The following is a 26,060-nucleotide window of genomic DNA, read 5'->3' on the forward strand; positions in this document are numbered from 1 at the left end:
CCATGCATCCTGGTTGGACCCGGCACTGGTATTGCTCCCTTCAGAAGTTTCTGGCAGCAGCGATTGTATGACATAGAACATAAAGGTATGCTATATTACCTTTCACTGCACAATACAAGATGCTAGTATATCAGGAAACAAGCACTGTCTTTTAATAACTTAACATATTTGAAATACACTGCCATAACATGGCCAGTTATTTAATTTTACCTGGAAATGCTTATTATATTACTGCTGATGAGTAAATCAAGAACCCTGTAAAATTATGCCTGATGCATTTTTGTTTGCAATGACAGGAGTGGCACTGCTGCTGACAGATTTTTGGAAAAACAGTATAGTAAATGTGTGAATGACTCTTAGCAAAGAAGAACAAACAATCATGGGTGTCTGATATTGTACATAATGTTTATGATAAATGTAGCATATTTACTAGTTAATGTATGCACAGAATATGCAGAAATACTGTTCAGGTGCTGAGTCTATGCACCCTCCATGATGAGTAAAAGATGCACTGTATTGCACTTATTTTCTCCATGATGGTTTTAGAGTTTTCTATGAAATGTAAATAACTAAAAATTTACAACAACTAGAAATAAGACTAGATCGTGTTTGTAAGTTGGCTATTTATTACAATAACAAGGGACACTCTGTAGATCCTTATATCAGTGAATGTGCATTACTGCAAAAGGCATGATAACTTTAACTTTAGCTCATATGAATGTTGAAATGCCTTCTGGAGGAGGCTGTGTCATCTGCAGCTCCCAAATTGGGGTTTGTACCTGAATACCAACACGCATACTATACATGCAAACTGTGAGGTTTTACTACCACAGAGATAGAAGGAATGCCTCAGTATATAACAAAAAAAAAAAACAAGTATTTTTTTCCAAGGCAGTGCAGGTGAACTAACATTAGAAATAGGTTTTGGTATGGCTGACTGTAATGATTTAAAGAAAAGGATGATAGAAACACCATAAAATAGCCATATTGCATTTGGAAAGTAAAAGATAGTAAACGGGAGAGAGGAAGCGCATATGAAATTCACAGCATGTGTGTTCACATATAGGGATGCCAGAAAGGAAGAAGGGTCATAAGAACTGAAGGAAAACACAAACAGAAAAAGCAAATTTTGAATTTGAAGGCATATTTAGAATTGTAAACTATTGCTCATACTGATTACTTGGAAGGTCTATAAATTGAGGTGTAGAAAGAGTGAATGGGGTTTCGTAATGGAGCTGCTTATCTATGTTTTTCAACAAATAATAATAATATGAGCATGGCGGTGCAGTAGTTAGCATTGTCACCTCACAGCAAGAGGTTTTCCAGTTTGATTCTCAGCTGGAATGCCTTCTGTGTGGAGTCTGCATGTTCTCCTTGCGGTCAAATGAGTTTTAAAGACATGCAGGTGTGTGTGTGTGTGTGTGTGTGTGTGTGTGTGCGTGTGTGTGTGTGTGTGTGTGTGTGTATGTGTGTGTGCACGTGCGCTCGCGCCTTCTGTGAAAGCTGGGCGCCAGACTGGCAACTTGATACTGTAAAAACTCCACTGCCAATCAATCTGCAGACCAGTGATCTACTGTGGCAATCCCTAATGGGAGAAGCCGAAAGACATTGCAATAATATTAGGTGCAATTATTCTCATGCATGCCATTATTTGATGTAAAGTTTCCTCAAAAGCTAATAACATTTAAAAAGTTACCAAGTAAATAAAAAAAAAAGCTGACCTTATACTCCATTAAGACAATGCCCAGATGATAGCTAAGGACAGTAAAAAAATCACTATGGGTGAGAAGCTGCCATGTTTTGTGACAAAGGTAGAGAAAAATCATATCAAAACCAGGAAGATTAAAATTTACAACAGCAGAAAAGAACTGGAACCAAATATGAGGCAGAAATACAATAAATTCAGGAAAGCACCTTAAACTCTATTGTCTTCACAATAATGTGAAAGGAACAGGTTAAGTGCTGGGAGGTTTTCTAATGTAACAAGCAGTAAGTATTCTACCAATATAATACCAATACTTAAGAAAAGTTTATTGAATATGTGCATACATGTGCAGATAGTAGAACTACAATCTTTGTAGTATCAGACTCTGTAGTATCCAATGCCAAAAATAGAGGATATTATTGAATTCTCAAATGGCGAGTTGGAAGCACTGTTTAATGATTATAATGATAAAGAAGTATGTACAAAAGGAACTGTGAACAATGTGTAAGAATTTCAGTGACAGTTAGTAGGCATAAAGAGTTATTTCAGTATAGCATACTGATTTTTGGAGCTACACTTTTAACTATCATTTTGCCCCAACCAACGTACCAAGTACTTCAAAACACTTTACTTTGCAGTGCTATTAAGTTGTTAACGGGTTGGTGGAGAGGATGACAGGAAGTGCTCAAATAAATTAACAGAAAACTCTAGACAGGCTAAGAGTGATGACATACAGCAAAGCCAATGTGAATTTTCCAATGATACCACAGCATACTTTGGAAACATGATTGAAGAAAGCATATGGTACAAAAAACTAACAAGGAAGATGCTATATTACAGGCATTTATTCCTCAGAAGTCATTGCAACAAAGACAGGGTTTAGGATTGGTAAATTATTACTAAAAGACTGCATGGGATTTATTGACATGTGATCACATAGATATATTGCTTTAGAAAAGCATCTTAGTCAAAATAGGTGGTTGACTGTGAATACACCTTGAAGTATTTGCAAGAATTAATTGCTCTGCATAAGGTGCCTACAAACTTTAATTTATCTTTGCCTGGTAAGAGGCCATATATTTCTCCATATGCAGACTGCACCATTTTGTCCTAAATAGTATAGGATGGTACAGACATAAATGTACCATTCAATATAAGACTGCTAATTAAAGCAATTACTCGTGATGAATTTTGGTATATAAATGGAAACAGGCAGGATCCAGTACTGTCATAAGTATATGAATTAAACACAAAAGCAGATGATAACATGTTGCATGATGCTTTTGCAACTAAAGATTACAATTCTCTGTATGAACATATATCATATTTTCAAAAATGTTTTTTGCAAGTACTTACGTACTCGAAAAACACTGATGAAAGTTACGACAGTGATGAATCAAAATAACAAACGAAAAATATGTCAACAATTCAAAATGGAATTGTTGACATTTTTCAAACTTACCTTGACATCAGGTGCCATGCAACACACATTTTGCAGGGGGACAAGCCCCCTGCACCCCCCACACCCTCTGATACTTATATATACAAACTCCGAGATCACACTACAGTGAGGGAAAAGGTACATTTCCCGATCCCGACTATAATGCAAACTGCATTCAAAATGCTGAACCCACAACAGCGGATGCTAGTGTGCATTCGCTGTTTTGACTTCAGCATTTTTTTTGCTCATTTCAAATGCTGAAAACTTGCTTTCAGGATTACACATTCGCACACTGAAGGTGAGACATTTTGATTGTAATCCATATATATATAAAATCTGTGTGTGTATATATATATATATATATATATATATATATATATATATATATATATATATATATATCTATAAAATTTGTGTGTATGTATGTATGTATATGTATGTATATATATATATATATATATATATATATATATATATATATATATATATATATACACACATTAACTGGTCTATATCACATAGTCGAAGTTTAATAACTTCGAACATAGAATGTTCGAACCATCCTGTTCAAAGTTAAAAAAACTTCGACTATGCATACAAAACAAAAAAAAAGAAAAGAAAACAAAAAAAGCCCCCCTGCACTGCCAACAACCCCCGCTACTTAATACCAACTCCGAGATCGCACCATATTGAACAAAACAGAAATCTCCCCTTATGGAGATTTCTGTTGAAACTGTTGAACTTCTGCAAATTGAAACTTATGGTCTCGACTGTATGAGGTTCGAACTTGCAGAAGTTCGACTATCTGATAGGAACCCTACATAAACATGTATCTATATGTGTGTATATATATATATATATATATATATATATATATATATATATATATATATATATATATATAGGCCTACTTTGGTAGACCAAATTTATGCCTACCCAAACTGCAGATTACTTACATGACAACACCGAAATTGTAATAAACCGAACCTTCACGTTACCGAATTATATTACAGGGAAAGAAGACCCTTGGCCAACATTTAACAAAATAACATACTAAAGTATGTCAAACACACCCAGGTGGTGGGATACATCCCCCACACCCCTCTAACTAAATATATCTCCTCCGGGATTGCACTACAGTGGGGTAAAGCGCACATTTCTCCAAACTGGCCTAGTGTCTCCATTCTGTTAAAAAAACAATTAGTAATGTTCAAGTTCGATTTATTGAAATGTCGGTGTTGATGCCTCTAGAAAATGAAATTCAGGTAAGTGTAAGGTCTACCAAAGTAGGTAGGTAGGTAGGATGGATATATACATATATATATATATATATATATATATATATATATATACGCACACACACACACACACTACATACACACACACACACTACACACACATATGTATTGCGTGTGCATGTATATACACACATGCATACATATAAGCAATTTAAATATTTTTGTTTCACTGTACCCATAACATTAATTCACAGATTCTATACATCTTTATCTTTGTTTCAAAGCTGCTTGCTGGGGCGGGGGTGGGGGGCTACCATTAAAATGGATTTAAAGCTATCAAGTGGGATTACTAAGTTAAACTCAAACAAGATGGGACATTTCACTTCAAGAGTAACTGTAGTCTGAAAACATTACCTGTGAATAGATTTGCTTTCTCTAAATGGTAGAATATAGAAAAATAATTTTGAAGTAATGAGCATGTATGAGATTCCCCTAACCTTTCAAATCAAGGATAGACTTTTTGGGCAAAAACAAACCTTTTGACAAATCTAGTCTCATTAAATAAAATGAAAATATGTAGAAGTTCTGTTTGCACCCATATATGGATAGTATTCTGTTGTAGATTCTTTGTATCCAGTATCCAGGAAAATAACTGAATTAAAGCAAAATGTATATATGTGCTGCACATCATATCTTTCAGTTGCCGTTCAACTGGTTTGCATTCTCTGACACTAAACCAGCTTTTGTTAACAGCCAAGTCTGTGAACAAACTGTTACACCAGACACTGTCCCATAGTCATACTTTAGATATGGTGCAGAGCAAAAATAATTCTAAGAACAAAGTACCTGAGTTAGAATTTTCATGCAGCAAAGACAGGATAGGACTTTCTTAAGTCAAAAGATTATGATCAGGTTGCCAATCATAACCAGTTTATGTTTTCAAGAAATGGGTATCAAAAAATTCACATTGACAGTAAAACTCGAGATGAATTTTGAAATACATTTTGAGAATTCACGATGAAGTGGGGTTATTATCAGTGTCCTGATCATAATTGTTTGTGAAGCACGAAGCTCGAACTGCTGTGTTTGTGGTAAGCATTTCTGATGTACTTTCCTGGCGTCTGGCTTCTGCAGCCCAGAGTTTGTTGGCAGCTTACCACAGAGAAGTATGCTTTGGGTCATTCCTGAGAAAGGACTAGCATGCTCACCTAGTTACCAGAAATAAATGCATACTACAAAGCATGTTTACCTAGTTACCAAAATAAAAATGCATACTACAAAGCATGTTTACCTAGTTACCAAAATAAAAATGCATACTACAAAGCATGTTTACCTAGTTGACAAAAACAAAACAAAAAAATGTGTACATCAAATGGTACATGTTCAGCTGATTAGAAAAAAAATATTGCAGACTACTATTTGCTGTGTGCATCTGCTACAAGACTTTTACAGCTTTTAAACCTGTTATCTGAGTCTTAATGCGGTTCCCTACACTGTTAATCTATGTGAAACTCAAGGTTTAATAATATGAACCTAAAACTGTGCACCCGATATCCCATTTATTATGTATCGCAAAGAAGATTTTGGACTTGGTATACATTTCTTGGTAATTGCTCTTAACTTCTCACATTTCTGAAGCTCAGGCTTATGGTACTCAAACATACAATAGGAACACATTTAGGCTGCTTTCTGTTTAATAGTTCATAACTAGTCAATAGCACCCTTGTGCATATAAAGGTTTTTATGCATTTTTCTGATCTCACAAAAGTCCATCAGAAGGTTATCTTTTTGTCTATTTCCAGACATAATTATTGTGCTTTATGTATTACGCGGGTGCTAATGGCTACTGTCTGAAGGCAGCATTCGTCATCATGGTTTTAACATAGCTAATTAAGAACAACTCAGCATACAGATGTGGATTTTAGTAATTATAAATGGATAAATATTACCATTTATAGAACAGTACTGCAGCCACTTTTGAAACTACCTGCATACTTAGCAAGCTATATATCTCTTTGTTTGCTACAAATTGTACCTTTGAATTTATCCATGATTTTCAAGCCATTCAATAATTATTTTTATTGTATATATTATATTATCTTGCTTTTATGTTTACCTGTTTGATGTGCTGCACTGACTTTCTACATCACCTTTTTCTTTTTTAGATGAGAAACATGTTGGCATGACCCTGGTCTTTGGTTGCCGTCAGGCTGAACTGGACCACATCTACAAGGAGGAAACATTAGATGCAAAGCAGAAAGGTGCCTTTAAGGAAGTTCATACAGGATATTCCCGTGAACCAAATATTCCCAAGGTACACAATCTCAATAATACTTCCTTTCCAAATTCTTTTTCATGTTTGGACTGCAACAAGTTATATTAGTGATTGGAAAAAGGGATGTCATACTGAAAGTTCACATTTCCTTGGCCATACCGCTCAAAGTAGGCCCATAATGATAAAATCTAACCATACTGAATACATTTGCTATAGAAACATCCTGATCAAGAGAATATTTAAACTTAGGACAGGACTGATTTACTAAATGGCCAATGCTGTGGCAGTCTCCAAAGCACTGTTATTACAATCTATATTTCATTCAGCTTCTTAACTTTGTTGCATCACAATGAAAAGCAACTTTAGAGGAAATAAGCACATTAGATTTAAAGCATTATTTTATTTTTCCTTTAGCAGATGGTTATGTAAACATAGCATTTATGCATTAGGAATTATATCGTACCTGTATTAGTGCTTTAATGAACTTTTGTTTAGCATGATGCTGAAGTCTGATAAAATGCTGCTGAAATACGCTTATAAAATTGAGGGCATGCTTTCCCAAAATGGGAATATGTTAAAAATACGCTTTTTTCTATAAAACTTAAAAGAGATGTCATGGAGTAGAGACTACGCAGACTGCGGTAATTTACAAATTACAGTAGCTCAATGTGGTATATGCAGGTAAATAATATTAAAATTCATTCCTCAGGGAAAAAGATAATTTTGTAGTTCAGGTCAAAATGTAGGAAGTGTTAAGGTCTGCTTTCTCACTATCCACAATGCTCAAGCATTGAGTAGTCAGAGATATACCTGGACATTTAAAGCATTCTCTTCTTTAAACTCTGACAGGAAATGTTCGAAGGTACAGCACACCTGAGACTACATATTTTAATGTCTGAGTTCATGGATGCAAATACTCAAGGTAATAATTTCTTAGAAAAAAAAAGCAGCAGTCTGAAACAGGATAATAATTTCTTAGACAATAAAAACAGCAGACTGTATCCCCTTATGTTTATTGTTATTTAGTGGCCAGAGTTTAAATAATCTTTATGACTAACCCATAATAAGCCTACTACAGATATTTCTGGGATTACTGAGATTGCTAGCAGCAATGATTCCTGTATATTTCATGCTGTGGAGTATGACATATTTCAAAAACGGAATACATTCAGAACCGTGAATGTTCTGAATGTCGAAAGCAAAAACATTGAATGGAAAGACATGGAAAAATTAAAACATCAACTATATACAAATAAACACTACATGTTCTATGCCGGGGAGGAAGACCCCCTGTACCCCATGTGGGGGGTGAGCCCTCACATTCCCTGCTAATTATATATACCAATTTTGAGATCACAGCACAGTTGGGAAATAGCAAAAACCCAGGACCAGAAATAGGAAGAAAAAGTATGGTTGTATAAGTAAGCAATTTAACAGTAGGTGTTTGAAAGCTGTAGCAGCCGTAGCTTTACTGGTTATATTCTGTCAAGGATATACCAGCCAGCCATCTTCCAAAGGTTCAGGGCACCTTCCATGCACCAAACCTTCAGGCAGCTTGAGCTGAGCTGACTGAAAGACAAGTTTGGGAGACAACCTCTTCAGAGCTTTCTGGCCTATACAGACAGGGAGGCTGTGCCTTGAAAGGACAATACTAGGAACAACCAAAATAAATATCCACACCTGCATAAAAAAACACATAAAAAAGAAAGAAGGTCATACCCAACCATACCGAATTACTCATTTTTTACCGAGTTTTGGGTTCAAATGAAGGGGTGCCACGATTCCCGAGTGGCACCCCTTCATTTCCAATTTTTTTTCATTTATTTTTTAAAATTTTTTAAATACCACGCTGTCAGAGCTGATGCCATCACGTGCGTGATGATGTCAGCTCTGTCAGGGCTACCAACCAGTTGGAATTGAGCTCAAGGAGCTCACGTTGTCATTTCCGGCTGGTCTGGCTTCAAATGTGAGCAGGAACCATTTGTTCATTTTAACAGCAGCGCTCGTGGACGCTCGATCGTTATAAATGCACAGACTCCAGGGAATAACTCACTGAGTCTCGCTCTATGAACAGCTGTGGATCTACAAATGCATGAACAGTTTTGGATTTACCGCTCGCTCTGGAGTTACAAATGCATTGGATTTACCGTTCGCTCTGGAGTTACAAATGCACAGCCATTCCAGGTTTGGATTCACCAAAGGGTGTGTGTGTGTGTGTGTGTGTGTGTGTGTGTGTGTGTGTGTGTGTGTGTGTGTGTGTGAGAGACTAATGGTGAGTTAGCAAGGATTCCACAATATTACTTAAGACTGTATGAGACAGGCACACAACCGGCCTTTCCAGAGAAGCACTAGTACTGAGACTACTACAGTGATAGCTGGTTTCTAAAGAGAAAACTATGTCCGTGGCATCTACTTCCATAGGGGGCAGCTTCATGTAACATATTTTAGAGAGAGATATTTTGAGCGAGTCATGATCAGCTTTTCACAAACTATAATAATTAACTCTTGGTTAAAACTTGTTTGAACATGGTATACATACTAAATGAACCTGGTTTACTTAAAAGTGAATGGACAGTACATGCATTTAGTTTTTAATTGCTGCTACATATACAATAATACAGGGTTATTCGTAGGCGAGGTATAGCACAATAGGGGTGTATTCTCTAACCTCCTCTATGGTCAAGTCACCCACTAAAGGCACTTATGAAACATTAGCACGGTACTTAATGTAAAACTCCCAGCTTCTCTGCATAATTGTGGGTCATTTGGTGCAGGAAGCACAGCAATAAAACTTTCTTTGTGTAAGTGTGGAACCAGTGCTGATCTGTAGCAAACAACTCCTATTACTTTGTCTGAAAAAACTAAAAGTGCTACATCTGCAGGATGCACATTAATACAACAGTGCACGCACAGATATGTTGTGGGTAAGGCAGAGGTAAATGCTGTCTCTCCTTCTACCCAAAACCACGTGCTGTCAAGCAGCATACAAAATAAGGAAGTGGTGTGCAAGTATAGCTAGTACACGATTTAATAAAGCACCCACAGTCTCCTGGAACCACATAAATCTAGTTTTGCTTGTGTACAATATAAAAAGTCAACAGAAGGGATGGATACGTATTTTTGCATGGATTTAGCAAAATAGCATTTCCATGTCACCGTATTTAATTGAATATTAAATTTCATGGGCATACCCCATGGGTGATAAACAAGGGCAGAGTAAGTTACAGCTAAACTAAAAAGAAAGAAACAGTAAACACATACCCATGGGAAATGGGATAATATGGGAAAGACAGAAAAACATTGCCAGTTTATAGCAAAATGTACCAGCAACACTGTCGGTGTCCTTCTCTTCAACAGGGCATCCTCATCTCCCTCCTGAAGTAAGAGCTCACTTTCCCAGTTCTGGCTCCCCAGAGCATGGGTTCTGATCGCCTGTTGCCCTTTACCTAAAATGTCATCTTCGACAGCTAAAATATAAACAAGACTATAATCTGATTTGTCCAGATTTGTTGGGCTAAGAGTTGATAAGAGCTATGGTGGGAAGTGAGAACAGAATTTGTATTCCCCCATTATTGGCTTTGTTGTTTGTCCAGGTTTTTTATGCTAAGACTTGAGAGCTATGGTGAGTGAGAAGTGAGAACTGAATTTATATTCGCCCATATTGGCTTCATCCAGGTTTTTTGTGCTAACGGGTTGAGAGCTATGGTGAGAAGTGAGAACTGAATTCACTAAATGATAGTCATTAAGTTTCAGTCTTCCTATATTTTAGAAAACTGCTGATTTGGCATAGTGGTATGTTGCTCTGACTATAGTGCATAGGGTCCTGGGTTCAAGATTTGCCAGTGACATGCATGGTGGTAACAACATTTTATTCTAGCAACTTTCCAAAATTATAGAAGCAATGTTTAAAATGTGTCCCTGGTTTTTGACCTTTTGCCCCCCCAAATAAAAACTGAACTTGAAAATAAGTGCGAGAAGCTGAGCAAGATGCCTATGGCTTACACTACTGTCATTCTATTTATAGTGTGGGTGTGGAAGTAGACTTTTATGATGAAAATGTTCTAAATTGGGCAGTTTTGTCATTACGGGTTCATGCATTTTGTTTCATTGCCTACAGTACAGCCTACTGGAAAAATGTTCAAACAATAAATTTAAAATGCGCTCTAACAAGTGTGTTGTATTATACAGGGTATATAACTTAAAATCAGGAAGGTGTATCAAAGAAAAGAAGACATATATGTTTCTTGTTTTGTGTGCAAGGAGCCAATGATTTGAAAACAGCCCAAAGGTAATCTTTATCCACCACTGGCCAGCTGCATTTTCTTTGGATGCGGTGTGTGATGTGGGTTTCAATGTTATTTCAATGAATGTGAGTTTCAAGGGCAGAGAAGTTTTAATGCCAAGTCTATTTTCATTGAGACAGTATTGCTTTGTTTAGCAGATGTCAAAATAAAATCTAAATAATCATTTTAGAAGTAAAGCAGTATGCACACATTAGTGTTTATGGTAAATGGGGCGAAATCACCAAGTAATGGGACATTGGAATGACTGCAGGGGGTCAGTGGTGCCATGTTTTGGTTTTCTGTTCTTCAGTTTGCGTTTGAAAGTTGATATCCCACAATTCCATTGGAGTGGGTGGAGTTATGTAATTATGTATGCAAATTAGATGTTAATCAGTGTACAGATTTGTACCTATTCAGATTTTTGATGTTTCCAGGTTGAGAGGTATGAAGGAAGTGGAGGGAGATGGAGCAGCTACTATAGCTGTAATGATTCGAACAACTAATGTTATGGTAAGTTTACTTACACAACTATACTATGTTTATCATATTGATCACTGCTGCAGCAGCCTTAGCTATATGAGTAGAGTATCCTATTAACCTTGTTTACTACATTGTAATGAAAGGAGACAAGTCCAGGATCCCCTGGAGAAAGATCTTAGTAAAGCCTGGCCTGGACTTAGAAAAGGAATCAAGCTTACAGCACTTTGTAAAAGTATATACAGAGGACCAAGTAACAGCTTCTAGAATACTTCTAGAATCCAACCATTTCCAAAAAGCCATGGATAAAGCCTAGGACTGGTAGAGCGGGACTTGCCCCTGCTTGGAATAGTTTTGTTATGGAAATAGTCTGTTTTGATACATGCTGTCCCTTCTAACCTTCACAAGAAATGAACAATTGCTCTCAATATCAGAATGATTTAGTTCTGTCAAGAGAGTGCCTCAGTTGTCTGTGGACATCCAAGGTATGGAGTATCCTATCTCCCTCAATTTTAGGTTCAAGAAAGAAAATCGGTAGATAGACAGTTTGGCATAAAGTAAGCTTGGGCACCACTTTAGGCATACAAGGAGAAATAATTCTCGAAGAAACCCTTTACCTGTGAAAAACGTGATAGGGTTGACTCACCATAACAGCTTACAACTCAGATACTCTTCCTGCAGAGGGCAGAGCAGTCAGTAAAAATATTTTCCATTTTAGGAACCTCAAGTCAGCCAGGTTTGCTGGTTAAACTGAAGCATGTATTTGCTTCTCTAGCACAAAACTAATATCGCAAGAAGAGGTCACCAGTTTACTTGGAGGTCTGTTCTGCAAAACCCCTTTCAAAAACATTTTGACATGAGACTGCATGGAAAGAGGAGGAGCCATGAGCAGATGTGCTGAAATGGGTGATAAATGAACCTGGACAGAGGAATAAGAAAGCCCACAGGATAGTAACTAACACAAATACTGTAAAAGCAGAGAACAACTATCCCTGAATGGATTCTGGGTATGCTGTTGACACCTTTTCTAATTGCTAATATATGATTTTTTAGTAGCAGGATTTCTTGCCTCCATTAGTACCTGCTGTACTTTCTCAGTAAACAGGTGCCTAAAAAGAATTAGGACGCTATCATCCAGGCAGTCAGTTGACGTTGATTAATGCCAGAGTGTTTCAAACAGCCCTGTTTATGACTAAGTAGATCCAGTCTTGGAGGAAACTTGTGCTAATTGCTCTTGGCCATTTCCAAAAGAAGGGAGAACCATGGTTGCCTAGGCCAGAAGGGAGTCGCCACAAAGCTCTTGGAAGATTACTTCTGAATCTGCAGAAGTACCCTGGATATTAGTGGAAAAGGGTAGAAAAGCACACATGAATATTCCTGACCAAGGTAAAGATAGGGCATCTATCTTCCAGGTCTTCTTGCATGGAGTCCTGGAAGAGAATCTTGCTAGATGATTGTTCAGAGAGGAGGCAAAGAGGTCTACTTCAGAAATTTCCCATAGATGGACCAAATCATGGAAGAATCTCTGATCTAGTTTCCATTTGTGGGGGTCTGCCCTGGTCATGCTCAGCTTATCTGTCACACAATGTTGCTCTGACAGAATGTAAGATGTCTGTAGAGTAAGATTGGGCTGTGAGGGTATCTCTCAAGCTTATTTCTGCAAAGACGGTTTGACCTGGTTCCCACCTCCTTGCTGATGTACCACATGACTATAGTATTGTCTGTAAGAAAAGTACAGTTGTGTACACTTACCATAAATGTAGATGTTCGAGTGTCTTCACTGTTGCAGTCATCACTGTAGGGTTCTCCCTGCCGGCATGCAGTCCTCGGTCAGCCAGAATCCCAAAGTCTGGGTCCAGCGTCGGCTGTTCAGCCATGCTCCCTGACGTCAGTGCGCTAGGAGTACAAAGCTGCCAGCCGACGCCATGTTCTCCAGTTTTTCTTGCCCCAGATGTCAGGTGCCCAAACATGAAGGCTAATAGTAGACCAAAATAGTAACATACAACAAACCCCATACCCTGAAGCAAATACTCCTCAGAAGAAGGGTGAAATAGGAAACCCCAGTAATGAAAGTATAAGAGGGGCCAGGTGGGAGGGTAACCCAGACTGCAACAGTGAAGACACTCGAACATCTACATTTATGGTAAGTGTACACAACTGTACTATGTTCATTGTGTTTCACTGTTGCAGTCATCACTGTACGGTTGAATCCCAAAGCTGAGATAAAGGGTGGTGGTCAAAGAGCAGAAGGGGTGGCTAGAAGGCCCTGCAAAAATGCAGAAGCAAAGCCTGCCCTAGACTTAGAGAGTACAGAGGGAGATTATAGTGCTTAGAGAAAGTATGCACCGAACTCCAAGTAGCAGCTTCCAAAATGTCTTTGGTAGGAACTCCCCTGAGAAAGGCAGCTGAAGTAGCAGCAGCTCTGGTAGAGTGAGTCCTAATTTTTCCTGGGATTTGCTTTCCATGATGAGAATAACAAAATCTGATTCCATGAGCAATCCATTTAGAAATGGTCTGTTTTGAAATAGCTTTGCCTTGATTATTTGTTGCATAACAAACAAACAGTTACTCTGTTTTCCTGATATCCCTGGTTCTATCCAGGTAAAAACAAAGTTGTCTGTGCACATCCAAGGAATGCAAGATCCTTTACCCCTTATTTTGTGGGTTACAGAAAAAAGTTGTCAGGTGAATAGTTTGATTTAAAGCCACTTTGGAAACCACTTTAGGCATGAAAGTAGGATTAGTCCTTAAAGACACACTGTCTTGGCAGAAAATAATATAAGGTTCCACAGCCATGAGTGCTTGTAACTCCGAGACTCTCCTGGCTGAAGTCAAAGCCAGCAGGATAGCGGTCTTCCATGATAAATACTTAATATGAGATGTGGCAGCAGGCTCAAAAGGAGGTAGAGTGAGTTTTTCCAGAACATAGTTGAGGTCCTAGGCAGGTATGGGTGGTGTCCCAGGGGGTCTTAAATTCTTTGCTCCTCTGAGATATTGTTTCAGAAGAGGATGGGAAAAAATTGGAGGATCTGTATTGTAATGTGCAGAGATAGCTGAGGCGTGTAGTTTTATGGAGCATAGATTATGTAGCATGTCCGTCAGATAAAGTAAAATCAGTGAGATATTAGGAGTGAGGAGATCCGAATCCTGAGCATGCATCCAGGTGCAAAATCTCTTCCATTTACCTGCATAAGATTTTCTAGTGCTAGACCGTCTGGCTTCTAAGATGACATCCATGACCTGTTTGGGAAGCAAAGGATTAGTCATAGACCCTGAATTCGCCAGGCTGCCAGGCTGAAGGCTTTGACATGAGAGTGCAGGACTTGGCCCTGGTGTTGGGACAAAAGATTTGGAATTTGAGATAAAATCCAAGGTGGCTCTTGGGATAGATTCATCAGTGTTGAATACCAGAATTGACAAGGCCAATTTGGGGCCAGTAAAATCATCATCTTGGGCTTGTCCTGCTTGATCTTTAATAACACCCGTGGAAGAAGAGGTAGTTGCGGAAAGGCATACCCCGAGAGGTTTCTCCAACTGAATGATAGAGCATCCACTTTCCATGCTTGTTGGTGAAATGTCCTTGTGCAAAAAAAATCTGTAACTGGTGGTTGAGGGGGGATGCAAATAGGTCTATGTCCGGGCAGCCCCAGGTGTCTGTAATATCTTGAATGTTTGGGTGTCTAGCATCCACTCGTGTGGGTCTGACAGATTTCTGCTCAGTCTGTCTACCAGAATATTTTGTTTTCCTGGCAGGAACTGAGCTTGTAGCTCCACTTTGCAAGCTAGAGCTGTGTTCCATAGAGTCATGGCTAGTCTGCAAAGGGGGTAGGAGTGTGAACCCCCTTGCTTGTTTATGTACCACATAACTGTGATGTTGTCTGTCCATATCAGTAGGTGTCCTGGATGTAGAAGACCCCTGAAACCTAAGATGGCATTCTGTACAGCTAACATCTCTTTTAAATTGATATGTAGGTGCTTCTGATCCTCTTTCCAAAAGCCTTGCAGACCTTTTCCCTGAAAGTGGGCTCCCCATGCGTAATCCGAGGCATCCGTGGTTAGCACTTGGCTGGCTGGAGACAGACTGAAAGCATTCCCTTTGTTGTGAAGACATGCCATGGTCCACCAATGGAATTCCTTTTGTAGGCAAGGCAAGACAGAAATCTGTGTGTCTAGACTGTGGCAATGCTGGGACCATACACTTTTTAGGTACCATTGTATTTTTCTCATATGTAGTCTTGCATTTGGAATGAGAAGGATGCAGGAGGCCATGTAACCCAATGCCTGCAGGAATTTCCTTGCAGTCAGCTGAGTTAGTAATGCCAAGGTTTTGAAAGTTAAAGCCAGCTGTAGTTTTTTTTTCAGATGTCAGGAATGCCATCTGGGTTGTTGTATTTAATAGAGCACCCAGAAAAGTTATCTGTTGTGTGGGTGTCAAATTTGACTTTTTTATGCTCACAGTGAATCCCAGATACTTGAGAAGATTTTGAACAAATTCCAGATGCTGGAGTAAGACATCCTTGCTGTCTGCTTGAATAAAATTTGAATTCCCTTGAGTCTGCAGTAAGCTACTACTGGTGCCATGCACTTGGTGAAGACCCTGGGCACAATAGACAAGCCAAAGGGCAGCGCAGAGAATTGGTAATGTTTCGAGCCTGCCTTGAATCTGAGGTATTTTCTGCACTCCTGTCTGATAGGGATGTGTAAGTAAGCCTCCTTTAAATCCAATGTTTCCATCCATGCATTTTTGCTCAACATTGGCAGGAACTGCTGCAGAGTAAGCATCTTGAACTTAGGTATCTCCAGGAAAGTGTTTAAGACTGACAGATCCAGGATGGGTCTCCATGAATTTTGCTTTCTGGGAACTAGAAAGAGCCTTGAATAAAAGCCTTGCCCCGTCTCTGATTGTGGAACCAGTTCTATGGCCCTCATAGCCATGAGGGATCCCACCTGGTTTAATGCCTCTGACCATTGGTGTTTTTGTAGATCTGGCCATCCGTTTGGTCTTGGCAAGGTATGAAATTGGAATTTGTAACCTCTTGAAACTACATCCAGAACCCACTTGTCTCGGGTTATGTAAGTCCAATTTTGTTGAAAAAGAGAGTTTTCCTCCAAGAGGGCTTCCAGGGGAGAAGTTCCTGGAGCCATGCAGGGGGAGTCATTGAGCCTGTTTTCTATAAGATTGAGGTCTGTCCTCTCCACCCCTGGGGGTGGAAGCACTCCACTGTCTAGGTCTGTAAGAGGTCTGAGCTTGGGCCCTCCCTCTGGAGCACCTATATCTACCCCTCTGAGGCCTGTCCGAGTTGGGAAAGGACTAATTTTTTGTTGGCCAATTTCTGCTAAATCTAGGGGACTGAAATTGTAAGAAATCCTTAACCATTTGCATGAATTTTGCCTTATCCTCCATTTTCTTTATCACCTCTTCAGCCTTAGATCCAAACAAAACATTATGTTGAACAGGAGCATCCAGTAACTTTGCTTTCACTTGATCAGGTAAGTTTTGTTCCTTTAACCAAGCATGCCTTCTAATAACAGAGCCAGAGGCAGCCGCCCTGCAAGAAGCCTCCAAGGCAAAACCACAGTGTAAACCATGCTACCCCACTTGTTCAGTGGCATGTATCAAATCTAGTAATTCCTTATTATCTGCACAAGCAGGAATGGTACCTAGTTTTTGTTTCATAACAGACATTAGAAATTGCTGATATTTTAGCATATGAAATTGACAGTTTAAAGCCCTAATAGATAATGTAGCAGAAGTGTACACTTTTTTACCCCATCTATCCAAAGGGGTTAAGGCCACTTCTGCTAAAAACCCTATTCCAACAGATAAGGATTCTAGGGCTTTGGAGAAATGGTTTTAGGGTCAGCAGTAAGATTTTTGAAAAGGAACTGGTGGGAATCAGGAACCCTGTAATATCTGTTGGGATTAGCAGGGGCTAATGGATTCCTCAGCATCAGAATCCTCAAAAGGAGGGAAAGTATATTCCTGTTCAGAGGAAGACATCGAAGAAATAGATGCCTGATCAGAAGATTCATAATCCAATTCTTGCCTTGGCCTTTTGTCTGGAGGTGGATGTGAACCCCTAATCATAGTTAGCAAGTCCTCCGCCATTTTAAGTAGCTGTTTCTGAGATTTGGGTCCCGGATCAAAAGAGGCCTGGGCTGGTGTCTTAGATTTAGAAGGAATCTTTGCCTTTGTATTTGGCTTTGCCTTTACCAGAAGCTGTGTAGGCCTGAAAACCCCCTCGGAAGCCGGTACCTGCACAGCGGCTCCGGACCCATCCGAGGGAGCATAGTCCGAAGGTCCTGCAGCTGGAGTGTTCAAAGGCCTAGTTGGCTCCTCAAGAGAGTCCGTTTCAGCAATCGGTTCTGAAATGGCCAGTGACAGGGGCTGCAAAAGCGCCTCACTGACGACGGCCGAACTAGTAGCTGGCTCTGCTTGTAAAACGTCATCTGATTTGGACCTCGGAGGCCTGTCCTTATCCTTGCATCATTTGTGAACTCCAGTAGTCGGAAGCGTGTCCGACGACATTTTGTAATTAAATCGCCTACCAAAGTAGTGAAAAGCAAAATCGTACCTTCGCTTAATCGTACGTTGGTTAAATCTAGCACAAAACCGACAAATAGCTACATCGTGGTCAGGGCCTAAGCAAGGAATACAGTAAGAATGGAAATCCTTATGAGGTATTTGCTTCCCACAAGAAATACAATTATTAAATTTTTCTGACATCGGACTGGAGCAAGAAAAAAGTTTCCCCAATGGGGTACTTAGCTTTGAGAAGAATAAGTAAGTCTTCGGACTGAAGTACGAGAAAATATCAGGAGTCAGCCGACCGGCACTTGCGAACTGCTTTCACCGCAAGGCAAGAAAGACTGGAGAACATGGCGTCAGCTGGCAGCTTTGTACTCCTAGCGCACTGACGTCAGGAAGCATGGCTGAACAGCCGGCACCGGACCCAGACTTTGGGATTCTGGCCGACCGAGGACTGCCTCCCGGCAGGGAGAACCCTACAGTGCTGACTGCTACAGTGAAACACGATGAACATCTGAAGAGGTCCCAGGGACCAAAGATGATTCAGAGTTGAATGTCTTGATCCAGGTAAGCAATTCTTTGATAATTATGTGCTTGCATTTGTCCTTGGTGTCTCATGCACCCTGCACACTTATCCCACTTGAAAATGTTCTCCAAGCAAAGTTTAAGGTGTCTGTGATGATTCACTGCTTTGGAAGAGGAAAGGAGAAGAGGAGACCTGGTTTTAAGGATATCTCTTGTCTTCACCAAATACTGTGATTTGAAAAGATAAATAGTGTTGGTGCTAGGACCAAAAAGGCTTCAGATACCACAATATCTTTCTTATGTGGAGTCTTGCCATGGGTATCATGAGAATTATAGAAGCCATGTGAGGTCCAAAGCACAAAGGTATTGGACTGCAGTGACTGAAGCTTGAGTGGAAAACCTTAGAAATAGATCTAGATATAGATCTATTTTTTCCTGTGGAAGAAAAGCTGTTTGAACTGAAGTATCTAGCTGACAACCCAGGAACACAGTCCTTTGTGAAGGAGTCAAGAAAGACTCTTGGAAGCCCAGCTTGTGTAAGACATCTCCCACCAAAGAGGGAGAGAATTCTGACACTTTCAAAAAGACACTGCAAAGATAAGCAAGTCATCTATATCTAGAAAAATGTGGATACCCTTGTAGCCTTCAATGAGCTATAACTGGAGCTAGACACTTTGTGAACACTCTTTGTGCAGCAGATAGTCCAAAGAGTAAGACAGACAACTGATACTGTAATCCAGATACACAAAATCATAAGAAATGTCTGAACTCTGGATAAATAGGGATGTGATGAGAAGCATATTTTAAGTGCTAAGGAGAAGAGGAGGAGGAAGGCATGCCCGAAGGCAGGAAGAGAGGAGGAAGGTTAGGAGTGTAGTAGTGAGGGTAGGAACTTTGAATGTTGGCAGTATGACTGTTATAGGGAGAGAGCTAGATGATATGATGGCGAGAAGGAGGTTTGATATATTGTGCGTGCAAGAGACCAGATGGAAGGGAAGTAAGGCCAGGTGTATAGGAGGCGGGTTCAGATTGTTCTATCATGGTGTGGATGGCAGGAGAAATGGGGTAGGGGTTATCCTAAAATAACAGTATGCCAAGAGTGTTTTGGAGGTGAAGAGAGTGTCTGATAGAGTGATGTTTATGAAGCTTGAAATTGATGGTGTAATGATGAATGTTGTTAGTGCATATGCTCCACAAGTTGGGTGTGCGATGAATGAGAAAGAAAAATTTTGGAGTGAGTTGGATCAAGTGGTGGTGAGTGTACCCAAGGGTGAGAGACTAGTGATTGGAGCGGACTTCAATGGGCATGTTGGTGAAGTGAACAGAGGGGATGAGGAAGAGATGGGTAGGTATGGTGTTAAGGAGAGGAATGCAGAAGGTCAGATGATTGTGGATTGTGCAAAAAGGATGGACATGGCTGTAGTGAATACGTATTTTAAGAAGAGGGAGGAGCACAGGGTGACATACAAGAGTGGAGGAAGATGCACACAGGTGGATTATATCCTTTGTAGAAGGGCCAGTCTGAAGGAGATTGGAGACTGTAAAGTGGTGACAGGGGAAAGTGTAGTTAAGCAGCATAGAATAGTGGTCTGTAGGATCACGTTGGTGATCAAGAAGAGGAGGAGGAGTGTGAAAGCAGTGCCAAGGATTAAATGGTGGAAGTTAAAAAAGGGTGATTGTGAGGTGGAGTTCAGGGAAGAGTTAAGACAGGCACTGGGAGGCCGTAAAGAGCTACTGAATAGCTGGGTAACTACAGCAGAGCTAGTAAGGGAGACTGCTAGAAAGGTGCTTGGTGTGACATCTGGACAGAGGAAGGAGGACAAGGAGACCTGGTGGTGGAATGAAGAAGTACAGGAGAGTATACAGAGAAAGAGGCTGGTGAAGAAGTGGTATTGTCAAAGAGATGAAGAAAGTAGGCATGAGTATAAGGAGATGATGCGCATGGCAAAGAGAGAGGTGGTGAAGGCTAAGGATAAGGCATATGGAGAGTTGTATGAGAGACTGGACACTAAAGAGGGAGAAAAGGACCTGTACCGATTGGCTAGACAGAGGGACAGAGCTGGGAAAGATGTGCAGCAGGTAAGGGTGATAAAGGATAGTGAGGGAAACGTACTCACAAGTGAGGAGAGTGTGTTGAGTAGATGGAAAGAGTACTTTGAAGGGCTAATGAATGAAGAGAATGAGAGAGAGAGAAGGTCGGATGATGTGGGGATAGTGAATCAGGAAGTGAAACAGATTAGCAAGGAGGAAGTAATGACAGCTATGAAGAGGATGAAGAATGGAAAGGCTGTTGGCCCAGATGACATACCAGTGGAAGCATGGAGGTGCTTAGGAGAAAAGGCAGTGAATTTTTAACCAGATTGTTTAATGAAATTTTGGAAAGTCAGAGGATGACTGAGGAGTGGAGAAAAAGTATTTTGGTACCTATCTTTAAGAATAAGGGTGATGTGCAGAGCTGCAGTAACTACAGAGGGATAAAATTGATCAGTCACAGCTTGAAGTTATGGGAAAGAGTAGTGGAAGCTAGGTTAAGAAGGGAGGTGATGATTAGTGATCAGCAGTATGGTTTCATGCCAGGAAAGAGCACTACAGATGCAATGTTTGCTCTGAGAGTGTTGCTGGAGAAATACAGAGAAGGTCAGAAGGAGATGCATTGTGTCTTTGTGGACTTAGAGAAAACATATGACAGGGTGCCTAGAGAGGAGTTGTGGTATTGTATGAGGAAGTCAGGAGTGGCAGAGAAGTATGTAAGAGTGGTACAGGACATGTACGAGGGTAGTGTGACATTGGTGAGGACTGCGGTGGGAGTGACAGATTCATTTAAGGTGGAGGTGGGATTACATCAAGGATCAGCTCTGAGCCCTTTCTTATTTGTAGTGGTGATGGACAGGTTGACAGATGAGATCAGACAGGAGGCCCCATGGACTATGATGTTTGCAGATGACGTTGTGATATGTAGTGAGAGTAGGGACCAGGTTGAGGAGACCCTGGAGAGGTGGAGATATGCTTTAGAGAGGAGAGGAATGAAGGTCAGCAGGGCTAAAACTGAATATATGTGTGTAAATGAGAGGAAGGGTAGAGGCATGGTGAGGATGCAGGGAGTAGAGTTGGTAAAGGTGGATGAGTTTAAGTACTTGGGATCAACAGTTCAGAGTAATGGTGAGTGTAGAAGAGAGCTGAAGAAGAGAGTACAGGCAGGGTGGAGAAGAGTGTCAGGAGTGATTTGTGACAGACGGGTACCAGTAAGAGTGAAAGGGAAGTTCTACAAGAGGGTAGTGAGACCAGCTATGTTATATGGGTTGGAGACAGTGGCATTGACAAAAAGGCAGGAGTCAGAGCTGGATGTGGCAGAGTTAAAGATGTTTAGATTTGCACTGGGTGTGTCTAGGATAGACAGGATTATGAATCAGTATATTAGAGGGTCAGCTCAGGTTGGACAGTTTGGAGACAAAGCAAGAGAGGCGAGATTGCATTGGTTTGGACATGTGCTGAGGTGGGATGTTGGGTATATTGGGAAAAGGATGCTAAGGATGGAGCTGCCAGGTAAGAGGAAAAGAGGAAGGCCTAAGATAAGCTTTATGGATGTGGTGAGAGAGGACATGCAGGCGGTTGGTGTGAAAGAGCATGATGCAGAGGGCAGGAAGAAATGGAAACAGGTGATCTGCTGTGGCGACCCCTAACGGGAACAGCCGAATGAAGATGATGATGATGATGAAAGCATATTTTAAGTCTAGTATTAACAGGAAACTTGTTAGAGGAAAAAGTTAACAGGTTGAGAAGTGATGTAATTTTAACTTTGCGCACTATCACAAACTAGGAAAGAAAGACCCAGAACTGGTCTCCAAGCATTTTCTATCTTTGGCACTAAGAACATCCTTGAATAAAAACCTTCCCCACCTCAGGAGGAGGAACTGGTTCTATCATTTCTTGGACCAGCATGTGATGAAGAACCAGTGCAAACAAAAGCGTGGTCTAGTGGATAAGGAATGACACCCCTAGAATGGAAGAATTTCCTCCCACTGCCTTCTGTAACCTTGAAGAATGATCTTCAGAAACCTTTTCTCTGAAACTATCTGTTACAAAGAGCAAAATGGCAATTCAAGCTTTCTGGAAGAAAAAAAAAAGAGAGACTTACTGGATTGTTTGTTTTGAGAGGTTAAATGCTTATTTTTGGAACCCCCTTGCCATTTCTTCTTAAACTTCTGCTTAACTGTATTTTTCTGATACAGTTTATTCTACTTTTTGACAATTTTGGATAAGGAGTTAGAGAATTCTTCAATTTGGAAAAGAAGGGCTGAAAATTAGGAATTCCCTGATCAGCTTACCCCTTTCATCATAGTTTTTTATCACATCTGCTGTGGAAGGGCAAAAAAAAATCTCTATCCAAAGGAGAATTTAAAATCTCATTTTTTTAAATCATCCAGGAGGTTCTGAGAATGCAGCCATACAAATCTCCTCAAAACAGTACTAGTGGCCATAGCCCTGGAAGAAGTATCAAAAGAGTCATATATACACACACACACTGTAAACAATGGATAGTGACCCATGCAATAGAAGAAACAAAATTATTTAAAGCAGATTTTTTCTCAGAAGAAGAAACTGCAGATAAAACATTCCTCATACGTTCACAGTTAGTCAGAACAAATTTTAACATATGAACCTGACATTCAAAATTCTGAAAATCAAAGTTGCAGAAGTACAGAATTTTTTCCTATACCTATCAATAATATTACCATCCTTATCAGAAACAGTAGGATTGGAATTAGATAAGTGTTTAGCAGCAGTGGGATCAACTTAAGCTATAGCTTGTCGGTCAGGTTTGGGAATAGTGTATAAAAATGTAAAAGACTAAGGAACTTTATACATCCCAACTGCATTTTTAGGGACGCCGTCTGACTATCAGGAAAATTTCATACAGTAACACATACACACACAGGTTCATAGGTTGGTACTAGGCTACCGGCCCTAGGGCCTATACAAGCCTAGCCATAACAATTCCCTGGATATTTCTTCCCACAATATTTACTTCTCTGGACCCCTGTCTAGCAGGGCGACTGACATGATCCCCGGGGTGAATTTCCTATCTCCCATCCAATCATCAAGGTTCCTTTTGAAGAGGGCCAAGGAGGCGCTCTGCTTGACATGTATGGGCAGTCCATTCTAGAGTATGGGGAGTCTATGGTTCAGGAACCTATCCCTCCAGCATGTTTTGTTCATTGTGATAACAAGGTTTAGATCCCTGGAGTGTGTGGCTCTGAGGGACTGGGATTTCTTTAGGTAGAGCATGTCCAACAGCTCAGGGTTTGACATGGCCTTGTATGTTAAGCAGAGATCACCTCTGAGTAGACGATATGCCACAGAGTATAGCTGGAGTTTTTTTAGACGGTCAGCATATGGCATCTGCTTTAGGCCTGTGATTCTCTAAAGCAGACAGAACAAAAGGAATGGGTATAGGTTCTGGAAATTCTCTCTGTAACAAATCTAAGTATTTTCTGAAAGTTTAAGAAACCTCAGTGTTATCCCACTGAAAACTCTGGCACATTCTAGTAATAGTCTCAGAAAAAGAGAAACCCCCGTAGGGAGAAGCAGAAACTGAGCTCTCCTCTGAATCTAAATCAGAAATCTGAGGGAAAAAAATGGATCTGTCCCTGCATATTCCTGCTCAGATTCAGAATCTTGAATTTCTTCAGGAAAAGAGGAATCCTTCTTTATTTTACCAGTTGGTTTACAAGAAGGATCAATAGCCTGAATTAAACTCTGAGCCAGACCCAGTAAACTACTCCTATGCAAAGAAATTTGAGGAGGAGTAGATACTTGCTTAGTTTTCTGTTTCTTTTTGACAAGCAAAAAAGGCCATCCTTGTTACTAATGGCAGTAACTGCTTCTCCATGGATGGGCACAGCATTCTGAAACAACTGGGCAACCTTCCCTGTTTCCTCTTCCAGGACTGACAAGAGTGGTTCTCACTTCCCAGCACCCTGGGTGGAACTAGCACCCAGATGGAAGATGTCTGCCAAAAAATTTAAGACTGCTGACAGAGGTGCCGTGAAAGGGTCCAAAGCCCGCTGAGTGGCCCATATAGAAAAATGTCTCTATTTACTAAGATACACCTTTCTGGTGGAGCATTTGTGAGCCGCATCCAAAATGGACTTTACAGGGGATGACAATCCAGGAGTCCTGATAATCATGGGAACCGGAGCAGCCAAGCCATGAGCTTCAGACTATCCAGATCTGGGTGAGGGAGCTCTGAGGGATGAGAAAGAAGATCAGGAAATGGATCCAACATCCATGGAGTAACAACTAGGTAAGACCACAGTAAGGGGAACCAAACCTGGCCAGGCCAGAATGGGGCTATGAGGATCACAGGGCTCCCCACCCTTCGAGCTTTCTGAAGAAACTTAGACATAAGCAGAAGTGGAGGATAACCATAGAGGATACCAGGAGGCCAAGCATGAACCAGTGCATCTCTGGGTGATTTCCCTTCTGAGGAGCTCAGAGTGAAAAACTTGCTGCATTTCGCATTGGAAGGAGATGCAAAGAGATCGCAGCAAGGCCAAACCCACTTTAGAAAGATCTGTTCTGCTACTGAAGGATGCAGAGACCACTCGTAAGGCATCAGGATAGATGTGCTGAGCCTGTCTACTAGAATGTTGGACCACCCCGGAATGTGCATTGCTACTAGAAAGCGTCCGGTGGAGATCACCCATTCCCAAACTTTCATGGCTTCTCGACAGAGGGGAAAAGATCTGGTTCCCCCTTGTTTCTTGATATACCAGACTACTGACATACTGTCTGTCTGAATGGCAATTGTCTCTAGAGGAAGATGAGCACGAAGTGCCTGCAATGCCAGAAGAACCACCCTCATAGCTAGAATGCTGATATGCAACTCAGTCTCGGAGGGGGACCATCCTTCCCATGCAGTGCCCCCCCCCACCCTAGCTGGGAGGCGTTTGTGGTCACCATGGTTTTGGGAAAAGTAGGGTGAAAAGAACATCCCTTGAGGAGATCTGGAGATTGAATCCACCACTGAAGGGAGTCCCTGCATACCCTCAAGATTCTCACTGGAAAGGTGATAAGAAGATCTAACTGGGACCACTGGACCACAAGTGTCCTTTGAAGAACTCTCATATGAAGGCTAGTCAATGGCAGGAGATGGATCGTGGCGCCATGGAATCCAGTGTCCTGAGAACTGCTTCGGCTGTAGGGACTTGAACAGGAAGAATTTGTAAGACATGCAACCTTAAACTGCGTATCCTGTCCAAGGTGAGGAAAAACCCTCATTTGAAGAGTGTCCAAACATGCTCCAATAAATTCCAGATTCTGGACCGGCTCTAGAAAAGATTTGTTTTGATTTATGGTAATACCCAGATTGGTCGCTAACCGAATGAAGTAATCCCTGGCCTGGCACAGTAGATGCTCTGAAGGGGCAGCAAAGAGCCAATCATCCAGGTACAGAAAGACCTGAATACCCTGGAGCCTCAGGTGAGCTGCTACAACCACCATCACCTTGGTAAACACCCTGGGGGCTGTGGTGAGACCAAAGGGAAGGGCTCTAAACTGGTAGTGTTTGGCTTTCAGCCGGAAGTG

At 40.7% G+C, this 26,060-nt stretch overlaps 1 protein-coding gene across 1 annotated transcript in view; it reads left to right on the forward strand.

The window, feature by feature from the left end:
• LOC122798558 (nitric oxide synthase, brain-like) overlaps nt 1-26,060 on the forward strand; it is a 638,878-nt gene that overhangs the window by 528,985 nt on the left and 83,833 nt on the right. Inside the window, exons 23-24 of the mRNA XM_044067612.1 lie at nt 1-85; nt 6,550-6,698. The exon at nt 1-85 is cut by the window's left edge and continues 37 nt beyond it. Coding sequence (XP_043923547.1) covers nt 1-85; nt 6,550-6,698 — 234 coding nt within the window. The remainder of the gene's footprint in view (nt 86-6,549; nt 6,699-26,060) is intronic.

The sequence above is a fragment of the Protopterus annectens genome, chromosome 3.part1, assembly GCF_019279795.1.
Source record: "Protopterus annectens isolate FY-2018-M chromosome 3.part1, PAN1.0, whole genome shotgun sequence".
In the NCBI taxonomy this organism is placed as follows: domain Eukaryota; kingdom Metazoa; phylum Chordata; order Ceratodontiformes; family Protopteridae; genus Protopterus; species Protopterus annectens.